The following is a 12,709-nucleotide window of genomic DNA, read 5'->3' as shown; positions in this document are numbered from 1 at the left end:
TATTATTGTGCTATAATTAAAAGTCGATATCATTAACTGTATAAACTTGTAACTTGATACAGTTGTTGTGTATCTGCTCCTGGTCTCTCTCTCTCTTCTGTCACTACCTCATCTCCCTCTTGTCCTTTCTCTCCCCCCTCCCCTTTCTGTCCCCCACCATCCTCTGTCCCCCATTTTCCTTTCACCCTGACCGGTCGAGGCAGATGCTGCACATCTCTGAGTCTGGTTCTGTCAGAGATTTCTTCTTCTGTTAAGAGGGAGTTTTTTCTCTCCACTGATGCCTAGTGTTTGCTCATTGTGTGAACTGTTGTGTTTCTCTGCTCTCCTTGATTTGTCTATGTACAGTGCCCTGAGATAATGTATGTTATGATTTGGCGCTATACAAATAAAATTGAATTGAATTGAATTGAATTGAATTGAATTGAATTGAATTGAATTGAATTGAATTGAATTGAATTGAATTGAATTGAATTGAATAATGTATAATATTTCATGAGCAGCCTTCGTTTCATATTTTGCATTGTGTCTTTCTTTTTTTGGGTAGTGTATCCTATGTTTTTATTTACTTGTATTATTATTATTATTGTCATTATTATTATTATTACTATTATTATCATTGTTGTTGTTGTTATTGTTCTTTATTATAACAAAACAACAAGGCACTTGCACATTGAATTACACCAGGCTTGACTGAGTGTGGGAATATGTAAAAAAGAAAAGATAATTGCCTTAAAAAGAAGACATCGCGTCTTTAGCATTCTTATAGCACACTTTTAGCATTTGCAGAGTAGCAATACATTATTTCCCACAGAATCCGACATACTATTGCATGTGTTTCATAAATGGCGACATCTCTTGCCCTCTCGTTTCCTGCATGGATTCCTGCCACTTTCCCCGCTGTGGCTGAATCACTGGTTGGAAAGATCTGTTTGTCTAAACTTCCTCAAAATAATAAGAACATTCGTGCCCTGTTTCAGAAAGAAATGATTTCTATTCCAAATGTTGTATTTTATTGGACCAGATTTGTAAGCTACATTGATTGGAAAAAAGTTTGGTTGATTCCTAACAAATACATGATAGTAAACAAGGTGAAAAAAGTATCATTCAAATTAATTCACCTAATCATTATATGACTAAATTTAAAAGAGACATAATTACAAACTGTTTTACACTTCTTTTGGTATTGTTCACACACCAGATCATTTTGGCAAAACTTCAGCAGATTCATCATTGACTATATTTATAAAGACTGTGTCTTATTATGGGAGAATGTGGTATTTTACTTTTATAGAACTCAAAATAAAGAGAATATGTACCTCATAATAAATTGATTAATTCTATTGGCAAAATTCCATATTCATAAATGTAAATTCAATGTTTTTTGTCCCTTTTACCCATGAAGTTGTGCACTATATTTCTTGGCTCTAACAACAAGAAGTCAATTAAGACTGTCAATGTTTGGTCGTCTTTCTCTTTCTCTTTTTAATAACTTATTAGCTACCCTGGTAACGTTGCATTTCTCCTGTGTGTGCTCTGCTTGTTTGTTCACTAATGCAGAATGATTCTTTCATCACTTCTGTACTGTAACCTTTTTACAATAAAGATGTTTTAAAACTCAAAAAAAATAAAATAAATAAAGATTCCTGCTACTGAGACGCTTCTGGGTAAACACACGAAGAAGAAACCTCCTTCTGTGATTGGTTGGAATCGTCACGTGATTCCTGCCACTGAGACGCTTCCGGGTAAACACACGAAGAAGAAACCTCCTTCTGTGATTGGTTGGAATCGTCCAATGTACGTGAAGATCTCTTCCATTTGAAACAGAGCGGCGCTCCTGTAATTACATTGACTACTTCTCTCTTACTTCTCACTTACTTCTCTCTTGTTGGTTTGATATTCAATCATTTTCGAGTCTCAAGTGAACGACACACACAAGTACTATTGCGGTAAGTCAGCGCGGTTCCCACTCTACTTAATGACGTTGACGTTGTTACGCTAGCGTTAGCTTAACCTGTCGAGTTGACGTTAGCCTCTCAAATCAACTTAAATATGTAACATCCGTCAGTGTTTGATCCTTTGTTAGTTTTTATCCTCTGTCACGTTTCTCTCAAATGATTGCACTTCACCAAAGTCGCTAGTTAGTGCTGTTTTACATCGAACTACACTGACACTAAATCAATGTACCTCAGTCCAACAGCGCCAGTGATAGACGTCGTCTTTCTAGGTCATCGTGTGTTATTGCTAAAAAAAGTTTGTAGTGTTTAAAAATATGTCACTTTTATTTAAAAGTGTGCTTGTGCTTCAAATGACAGTGACACTCTCAAACATCCAGTTTGACCTGTTGAAATACCTGTAAAGGGCTGGTGCAAACAATAACCTGCAGTATTCCAGTTGCCGAAAATGGATGTTTACCACTTACTATCATTTGGGGGAATGTCATTTATACAATTTAGCCCTCTCAGGCCAGTATTTGGCACAAATGTGTTTTTAAGTGCTTAATAGTTTACAAGTTTTAAGATGACGCCATCCCTCGTCCTGGTTGGCCCTTGTTTTCTCAGCAGCCACTGCCACAATATTAACAGGGCTTTCCATGTGATTTTCTCATTTTCAGTGGAAAAAAAGGAGAGCCTCCATTCACTCAGCTCCTTTCATCTCTTTTTTTCTCTCCCCCTCTCTGTTACTTGTACACACAGACACGACACATGTAAAATACAAATGCTGGGGTCACCAGATTCGATCCCATCATCATGAAATCATCCATAGGAATCTGATCCCCCATTTTCAAAGACTCCAGAAATGCAATTTGGTCATCTTGTTGTTTTCCAATCTGAATTTACCCCAGCTGTCAATCAATCTGGTGTCTACTCTTATGTGCTGCACCTATTGATACTATTGACATGATATGCTATTTAAGAAGACCCAAAACTAGCAAATGAGACCCATAAGTTATAACCTTTCAGGAAAATGTTTACCACTATTGTAAATCAAGTAGGAAGTCAGCTAATATCCCCATAGACCTCCATTCAAACAGGTTTATTTAATTGCTGCAGCCCTAATCACATTACTTTTTTTTTTATTAATTACATTTTTATTGTAGGTGACGGCAACAGCGCATCTGAGGAGACACCGGAGAGAATATGATTCAAGAAGCCTAAGTATTTTACCCTTTCGTAAAAGTCATAATTTCCTTGTTTGAAAGAGAACAACCAATTGACTAGCATGGCCAATGAGACAACAATGCAACCTTCATGTATTCCGGAAATTTCCGAGGTTGATGAAAATCTTGCTCCTGAGGTCACCGCTTCAGCTGAGACTTCATATGTGGATGGATATTCCTCTGTACAGCCAAGTGGAGAAAATAACCCTCTTTCAGAGACCTGCACCTTTTCAACTCCAGCTCATGAAAGTGGCAAACAGTCACAGATATCTGGTCTTCAATCTGCTCTGACACCAATTTTAAAATACTTAAACATTGGAAATAGACGGCCATCTTTAGAGCCTTTAAAATGTGAGAACAACCCTCGTCTCGGTCTACCCACAGTTACCATGGTAAATTGTCAAAAATCAAATGGAGGGTTGAGCAAGCATCCAACAAGTTGTAAGGATGCTCGAGTGTGCTGGCTTGATGAGGAAAGATTGCCAGAACTCACTTTACTTGATGATACATGTGATACCACGATGGAAATAACTAGAAATGCTTCAGAAAGTGAAAGTACTACTACTACTACTATTACGAACATGTTCTCTACTCCACATGGCTGTATTGCAAGTACTAAAGAAAGCAATTCTGACCTCCCTCCCAAACTGCCCAAACATAATTGGTCTGTAATGCTAGATGACAGATATTCAAAAGAAATTACTCTCCTTGATATGACATGTGATTCAGACCAATCACCAGGAGCAGAAATCTCCTTTTTGAAAGTCAAAAAGGAGATTTCACAAGTGAATGATGTTAAACACAGCAAGCCCTTATCTGAGCTCAGTGGAGTCATGGTGGCAGAGAGTCAAGGTGGAGGACTCTCCACTACTATCACTGACAGTGTCGCCCAAATGACAGAACCATCAAAGAGTTTGGAGGAAAGCATGAAATCTTTGGAAGCAACTAGCGCTATATCTATGTGTAGTGCTGGGGGAAACAATACATCAAAGCTCAGTGAGGTAGACCTGGTGAACGATCAGCCATTGGCTGAGGACACACTTGGACTTCATCCTGCTAATGTGACTCGAGACATGAGCTCCTGTAGTGACATGTCTGTCCAGTGTGCTGCTTCACAACGGTCTTCCACCTCTGATATGCAGTGCAACACCAGTGTCAAACAGGCCACCTCTGAGCTTCAGGCAGAACCTGTGGACACGTCTGGTTCTGTGGAAGCTACCGAGGAAGTTCTGCTTACCAGCCATACGTTGAACGCTGAAGCACCACAACCAAGCCTAAAACTGGGTACATCCATGAACGACACATTTACTGTCACACAGCTCTCCAAACTGAGCACCACCACTGAGTTAAATACAACGGATCAAATGTCCAAGTGTCCTCACAACAACACTGTGGACTTCCCCCCATCTCACATTAGTGGTCCCAAAGCAGGATGTGAGGCTCCAGGTCAGGCTAGTGCTGAAGTGAAGAAGACTCCTGAAATGTCCCTTGCTCTGAGTCAGAGTAGTTCAGATGCAAAGGAAAGTGCTTGCTGTGAGGTGCAGAATGCCACATTTGATACGCATTCTCTTCAAAAATCCAATGGCATTAGTGTTTCAGGGGAAGCAGGTGCTGCAACCTTTTGCCTTCAAAACAACACATTTGATAGTAAACAGAATGGCACGATAACTTTATCCGAGACAAGCTCAAGTGACAATCACCAGAATACTGTAGATATTCCTGCTCCTTTAAAAGTCTGTCCTTCAACCATCGTTCATGAAGACAAACCCTCTGAGGCCAACCCTCCTGAAATGTCACAACAAAACGTGTCAACAACCAAGACTGTTCACAGCATTGAGAGCACATTTGATGCTAATCCACCTGTAGAGGTAGCTCCTGAAACGGGGAGCCAATCTGTGACTGTTTTGTCCGACACCATGGACCATCAAGGCATAGATGCAGAGAACAACAAAGCAAACACGTTCAACTTGGATGACACATTTGATATGAAGTCAGATCCACTGGTTACTTCAACGCCAATGATCCACTGTAAAGTTTTCCACTTCAATACGGAAAATATGGAAATCAAAACCATCGGTGCACAGAAAAAGCTGTACAGGGATGGAGTCAGTCAACCAGTTGCTCAGGTGCCGTCAGATGTCCCAGCAAACATTGTCTCTGACAAAAAGACATTCTTGATGCAACCTGCTGCTAAATCCATTCGGCCTCCTTTGAAAGCTGCGTCACAGCTGTTGAAATACAAACCAGCCTCCACACTGCCAGGGAAGTGTGAGCCATTATCCTCAAACCTGCCCATGACGAGACAGAGAAACCAAGTGGAAGCTTTCAAGAATCCTGCAGCTTCTGAGGCAGCAAAGGGGGTACAAATTCATTTTTTACATTATTTGTCAACCAAATGTTGGTAGCATTAATTTCAATTTTAAAAAAATATTTGATATGTCAAAGTGATGGTTCAAGTTTTTTTTTAAGTGGGCCTTATGTGTTCCCCATGTGCCGAGAACCAGCCTCAAACATGGAGGCTGTCTGTCACTCTTAATCACCACTTAAGTCCACAATATCTTAAGAATATGTTTAATGTTGTTGACTGAAAAACTCTGCCTCGTCACCTGGTTAGATCTGTACTTCATACAACTCTAGCTATCATGGCCCGCATGAGTCTGTTGTTGATGCCCTCTGTTTTGTGTATTTAAGACTACAGGAATATCCAGCTGCTACAGCTTACGCTCCACAACGACTGGTAAGCACTATGAATTGTTTTTAGGAGATTGCAGTTGTATTCTTCACAAGTGTACAGGAAAAACTAATACAACATGTACTATGCATAGAAAGTTAAAGTTAAAATTTGTTTCTTATAATTATTCTTGACAAACGTATGTTTTAGCAGTGTACAATATTAAGACCTGTAAAGGGGACCTGCATATGTGCACAGTACCTACGCATTCACTCTATCATCTTTCTGTTGATGGTAGGATCTAAGCAGCCTAATTATGCCTTACCAAGACCACAGTTGAGTGGCATTCCATCAGCCACCCAGAGAACTGCACCAGGTCTCAGACCGCCATCAGCGAGAAGCATCGCACCACCTTCTTCAAATGCTGATCAAATCCGTGGGCAAACAGGTACTAATACATGTATTAATAATAATGTATAATAATGGTGATGATAATCTCTGAAAATAATGCCACACTTTTCATGCGTTCATAAATTTCACATTAGAGGGTTTTTTTCTTCTTCATAGTGTTCATTCCTAAACTCTTTGCTCTTCCATGTGTTGTGAATTTCCTCTCCATCACTAGTGTTGCTGTTGGAACTTGCCTTATGTAGCAGATGTTTTTGACTGACGCATTAAGGCCAGGTGTCGCATGTACACTACAGACATGACTGTCTCGCAACTGCATTTTCAGTTCAACAACCATGTTAGAAATTAGTGTTCACACTGCACCCATTTGAGACCTGCTTCTATTTTTGAGTTTCAGTGTCTTGCCTATTTTTGACATACGTGGTTCCCAGCTAAAACAGGCAGAGATAAGATCTGTCGATAGCCGTGATGCACAAGTGGTGCATCCATCGAACTGGACCTAATGGCCCTTTTCCACTATGGGCCCGACTTGGCTCGCCTCGGCACAGTTTAGGTTATTAATAGATATATTATTATTATTATTAATAATAATAATAATAATAATAATAATAATAAAAACTGAAAGTCTGCGGCTTGTAGATCTGCAACTAATGATTGTTTTCTCAGTTACTCGATTAGTTGTTTAGTCGCTGAGAAACATTGATGATAACTGATTGAATAATGATGTTACAATAAATGTCTTGTGTTGTCCACAAACCATCTTTGTTATATAGAGCAAATAATCCAGAACATATTTAAGTTTAGGAAGCTGAAAAACTAGACAACTTGTTGTAATGATTAACAAAATTGAAAATCAAAATAGCTGGAGATTGATTGATAATAGTTGCAGCCCTAGTGTGTTGAATAATTATTTGGTGTTTGTATTTGCGATGAAACATCACATTATTTTATTCACACTACGTTGTCTCTCCCTCTTTAAACACAATCAGTTGCTAACCCAAAGAAGCACCTCTTAACCAGAGGTGAAGCTGTGCCAAGTGCAAAGAGGAAGAAACTGGGTAAATATTCAACTGCTGCAAAGGAACAGCTCAACTCAACTCTTTCTTTTGTTATTGTTAGTATTTGCACAAAAGTCATGTAACAACACGTCCTTTCAGATGCTCCTGTACCATCCAGTGGTGCTGCCACATCTGCCTATGATGCTGTAAACGGAGCCAGAAACCTCAAACAGCCTGTGACTGCACGGAGAACTGTGCCGGCAAGAACCCAGAGTGACGGTAGACTGAAACTACACACCACACTCTTCTGTTATTTAGGACAAATGAGGCAGAATGTAGCGTAGATTGTGTTGTGTTACCGTCTGTTCTCAGTAACTGTGTTTATTTATTTACAATTCCATCGTTTACATTGATGCGAGACTGAGTGATCCGACTGTGGTGCAAACTGTTTTGATATGAGTGGTATCGTCTAATTCTGCGGAAGTAAAAGCAGAAGAAGAAGCTTCACTTCTCCTTCTGTAGTAAATAATCGCTTCACGTGTCTGCTCGTTCCCTCACTGTCCGTTATCTGTCTCACGTCCCTGTGACTTTTATGTCTGTATATTATTGTTTTTGGGAATGAAACTACAGCAGTGTCAAAAGGGAAATGCGTCACGTTTATGTGGATTAGACATGTGATGCACCACTCCAGGGCTGTATCCAATGGGCTGTATCGGATCAGATTTTTCACATTGGCCTATTTTTATTCCAATCAGGTTAGTATTTCCGTTACTTATGATCATTTAAACCAAGCCACTGATCTGATCTGGTCACAGAAACCACATAAGGAGGTGGTTTTAGGTCACATTTGGTCACATTCCTGAGTCTGTCCACAGTATAGATTAGAGAGTGCTAGGGCTGGGTTAAAAAAGAATTTCTGATTCATATTGATTTTTAGTTGGCAGGTGTGTTATCCTAATGATTTGTGTTACATCAGAATTTGACCATATTTATAGTCGGTTTCATTGTTTCTAACACACATACATATCCTTCATTTAACATTGAAAAGCTCAAGAAATAAACCGGGTATTATCTGAAATGAAGGGTTATAAGTGTATTTAAGATGTCCAGATATCATCAAAACATCCAGATATTATTCATAAACCATATCACACAGCCTTTTGAAAATAAAAATATATCATGATTCTTTTTTTCCCTTAAATTAATGACCACAATAGCCTCGTGTGGCTGCGAGCTGTTAGCTATGCTAACATCCGAGCCTGCAGATTTGTTCATTACTTTACCATCATGTATGAAATACTTCTACACACCACATCAGATACTTTGGTGTCAGCTGTAACTGTCATATGATATGGTAGGAAACCTTACCTGTGCCCTCTGCTGGATTCTAAGGGGTACTTCTTAAATAGGTGCATGTAATTACAGTTAGAACGCAAACTTTATATGCCACAGTCGTCATAATGTTGAATTTCAAATGAAAAGTGACAATGCAGGGTTCCCACACATTGGTTAACATCAAATGTAAGTTTCCAGGACCAATTCCCTCAAATTCAAGGGCCCATTGTGCTGACACAGCTTAAGATGGGAGGCCAACTTATAAGTCATTGTAATATTCTTTGGTGAGCCAGAGATCTTTTGCATTTGCCAGGCAATGCGTCATTTGGTCTCTCTTGCTTAGCGTTACTTGCTGATTGATCTGCATGGAATCAACAGTGGAAAGAAACACTGTACAGAGACCACAGCACCACGAGTAAATATGACTCGACGTAACTTCTTTCTTGCACAAATTTCATATCCTTTCCATGACCCAAAAAACTTTTTTTTTTATTAATAAAATTCACAAGCTTTTAATGATTTCAATGACCTGTGGGAACCCTGCAAATGGTAATGTTTTTAATCAGGCTCCAGGTTTAAATGAATCCATACATACATTCAACACATGTTATCTTTTTTTAACCAGCTTGACAATATTAATATTGATGACTGCAATAAAGGGCAGGGTCACCACATTGGATCACATGTGATCTGAGGACCAGTAAGTGTAGATCTGAACAGTGCCTTTGAGCTAATCAACTGTTTGGCGTGTTCTTTCAGTTGCTGCAGCGCCAGTCAGTGCTGTGGAAACCTCAAAATCTTGCAACACTAGTGGCAGCGCTGGAGCTCTGAAACAGTCTGCTCACAGCTACAGAGCTAATCTCGCTAAACCCCACGGCCATGGTGAGTTGGGTCACTGAGTGTGTCGTTGTGCAACAACAGCAGGTGTGTGTATAAATAAAAGATGATGGAGGCAGCAGTGGGTCAATAACTTCTGTAAAATCACTGATTTTCACAATAGAAACTGAAGTTTGTGTAGTTGTGTAAACTGCTCTCTCTCTCCCTCACACCAAGTGCAAGTTAAAATGTTGAACACGTTGCAAAGGTCAGATAAAGTAAGAAGAGGAAAGTAACAGATGCTGAAAAGGACTGACTGTTAAAACAATCCCAATGGATACAGAAAAAAAGACTTTCAGTGAAAGTTACTCTTTCACACTTTATGTGCTTGGGGCCCCAATTATCATTTGACAGAGACTTTGTCCACGTACTCATTAAAGCTGTGTTGCAGGTTGTGTTAAATGTGTCGCGCTTGAAGAGCAACTGAAGATGAAGTCGGAGGAAATCCGAAGATTGAAAGAAGGTGAGGCTTTTTTTTAAAAAACAAATATGATATTATGACTTCAATAATATCCACAATATCGTATAGTTAAACATATAATGAAAGAATACACTTTGAGTCATTTTTTTTTTTGAAGTTAAGTGCTACATTTAGCTTCCCCTGCTAATAATAAAGTTCACTGAGCTAATGCTGCAATCAAAGATGGCTGACTTCACCCCATTCAAGCCTCTGGCGGCCTCTGTTGGCCATATTGGCAAGTGCAAGTGTGGAATCACAATACTTAACTCTGTGGGGTGGTGTTAAAATACTGGGCCAGAATGAATAGAGCATCTCAAAACATGACACAAATTAATAAACTTCAAATACGACTTCCATTACACTTTGAGGTAAATTGGCAGCTGCTACATTTAGTTTCTGTTCATCAATCAAATAGAAATATCATAATTCAGATTTCTTTTAAAAGGAAATCAGGATAAATCAATTAACAAAAATCTTCCTCTACTATTAGGTGTACAAGGAGCAATGTTGTGTTCTTATTTGCGATATCTCACAATTTTGCTTATTTCATGCCATGTTTTAATCTTGTGTGATTTTGTTTTCTCTTTTTTAGAGTTGCTCAAGTACAGTAAAGAAGAGGAAAGCTGAACGCTCCAATAAAGTCTCAATGTGATTTTAATAAGTCGTTTTTGAGTCACAGACTCACTGTAAATACTAAATATTAAATAATATGCTGTTGTACTGAACTGTTTTGATATATGTTTAAAGGAAAACTACACGAGAGTATAGCATCAGGGTTTGAACCTGCTAAAGTGATATTATATATATTAACCACACCATACCATCTATTAACTACGTGTCACCTAAATGATACTGACCCAACTTGACAAAGGTTTGTTATTAACCATACAGGAAGTGATTTCACACTGCCACAGTAAACATTAAAGTATGTTGACAATGCTAAAATATTGTAAGTCGCTTTGGATAAAAGCGACTGCTAAATGACATGTAATGTAATGTAATATAAAATGAGGAAACTGTATGTGCAGTTATCTTTGCTTTGTTTATGATTATAACCTTTTAATATGGGGTTTTTAACAATGTTAACAAGAACAATACACATGTACAAACATTACATACAAACAAAATACAGCTCATGTCAACAGAAATTAAGTTAAGGTTCACATTTCAGACCCGTTAAAAGTCACAATTTAGGAGACTCAATGAATAGTCTGGTAAAACGTGATTCAAATTGAGCTGCCAGATTTTGTAGAACTGATCAACTTTGATGTATAATATTTGTAAGAATCAACTCCAGTAATATCTTATCATGAATCCACTGTAACAATATATTTTTCCCAGCAGCAAAGGTTAGAATGTTGTTTAACCTTTAGCCAGAATGATGATCATCATGTTTCTACTTGGGAGACCAAAAATCCAACACATTGGATCCATTTCTTAATCCAAACCAAATATCTTTTCAATTTCACTGAATAATTTATGACATGACCATAGACAATGAGTTAAGGTACTTACTGTATTTCTGTCTTACGTTTAAGACACAAAGGAGAAAGTGCCGGGTTGAAGGAATGCCTGCGATTAGGAGATAAATGAATCCTTTGTGTTTTCAACTGGATGCTTTTGCCCGAGCACAGATAGAAATCTTTATAGCATAACTCCAAATATCCTCCCATGACTGATAATTCCTTCTCCCAGACACCCTTGATCCTCTGTGTGTCAGTAGTGGAAGTACAAGCTAATACATTATAAAGCAGACTGAGGTTGAAACATCACATCTCAGGGTGATCTCTTAATAATATAATGCCTTATCTGTAAAAAAAAAACAGACAAAACATTGTTTTGGAAGTTGGTACTTTTTTATCAATTGTTCAAATGATATTAATCTGTTATCTGAAAACAAATCTCCCAGGTTGGTTATGCTTTGTCACGCCACTGCCCCAAAAATGAATCCATCGTTCCCGGCGTAAAATCAAGATTATTGTTTATCGGAGTGAACGTGGAAGTCTTTATCGGAGTAAAATACTGGACCAGAATGAATAGAAATTGGCAGCAGCTGCTACATTTAGTTTCTGTTCATCAATCAAATAGAAATATCATAATTCAGATTTCTTTTAAACTTTTGAAGGGAAATCAGGATATATCAATTAAGAAAAATCTTCCTCTATTATTAGGTGTACAATTGTTAGATATTTGTAATATCTAACAATTGTGTTTTTAAATGTTTTAATCTTGTGTGATGTTTTTTGTTCTCTCTTTTTTAGAGTTGTTAAAGTACAGTAAAGAAGAGGAAAGCTGAACGCTCCAATAAAGTCTCAATGTGATTTTAATAACATTGTGTAAAGAAAAATGTTGAGTCAGTGTCACAAATATTAAATAATATGCTGTTGTACTGAACTGTTTTGATTTATGTTTACAGGAAAACTACACAAGAGTTAAAATGTTGAACATGTTGCAAAGGCCTCAAGTCAGATGAATTAAAGAGGAAAGTAACAGATGCTGAAAAGGACTGACTGTTAAAACAATCCCAATGGATATAGAAAAAAAGACTTTCAGTGAAAGTTACTCTTTCACACTTTATGTGCTTGGGCCACAATTATCATTTGACAGAGACTTTAAAGCTGTGTTGCAGGTTGTGTTGATAAAGATAAAGTCGGAGGAAATCCGAAGATTGAAAGAAGGTGAGTCACAGAGTCACTGTAAATACTAAATATTAAATAATATGCTGTTATACTGAACTGTTTTACATATCATGTCACTGAGAACAGACGGTAACACCAGGAGACCCAAGAACAACCCAACTGATG

At 38.1% G+C, this 12,709-nt stretch overlaps 1 protein-coding gene across 1 annotated transcript; it reads left to right on the top strand.

Annotated features, from left to right (window-relative positions):
• The first annotated feature begins 1,789 nt into the window (after positions 1-1,789).
• On the top strand, positions 1,790-11,737 carry LOC131448895 (uncharacterized). Its single transcript, XM_058621690.1, has 9 exons — positions 1,790-1,946; positions 3,098-5,517; positions 5,849-5,894; positions 6,127-6,276; positions 7,226-7,294; positions 7,394-7,513; positions 9,329-9,451; positions 9,837-9,908; positions 10,498-11,737. Exons 2-9 carry the CDS (start codon positions 3,220-3,222, stop codon positions 10,530-10,532), a joined length of 2,913 nt encoding a protein of 970 aa, XP_058477673.1. The 5' UTR covers positions 1,790-1,946; positions 3,098-3,219; the 3' UTR covers positions 10,533-11,737.
• Positions 11,738-12,709: the final 972 nt, after the last annotated feature.

Source organism: Solea solea, chromosome 21 (assembly GCF_958295425.1).
Source record: "Solea solea chromosome 21, fSolSol10.1, whole genome shotgun sequence".
NCBI classification, from domain to species: domain Eukaryota; kingdom Metazoa; phylum Chordata; class Actinopteri; order Pleuronectiformes; family Soleidae; genus Solea; species Solea solea.
This window is presented reverse-complemented; position numbering and strand designations above follow the sequence as displayed.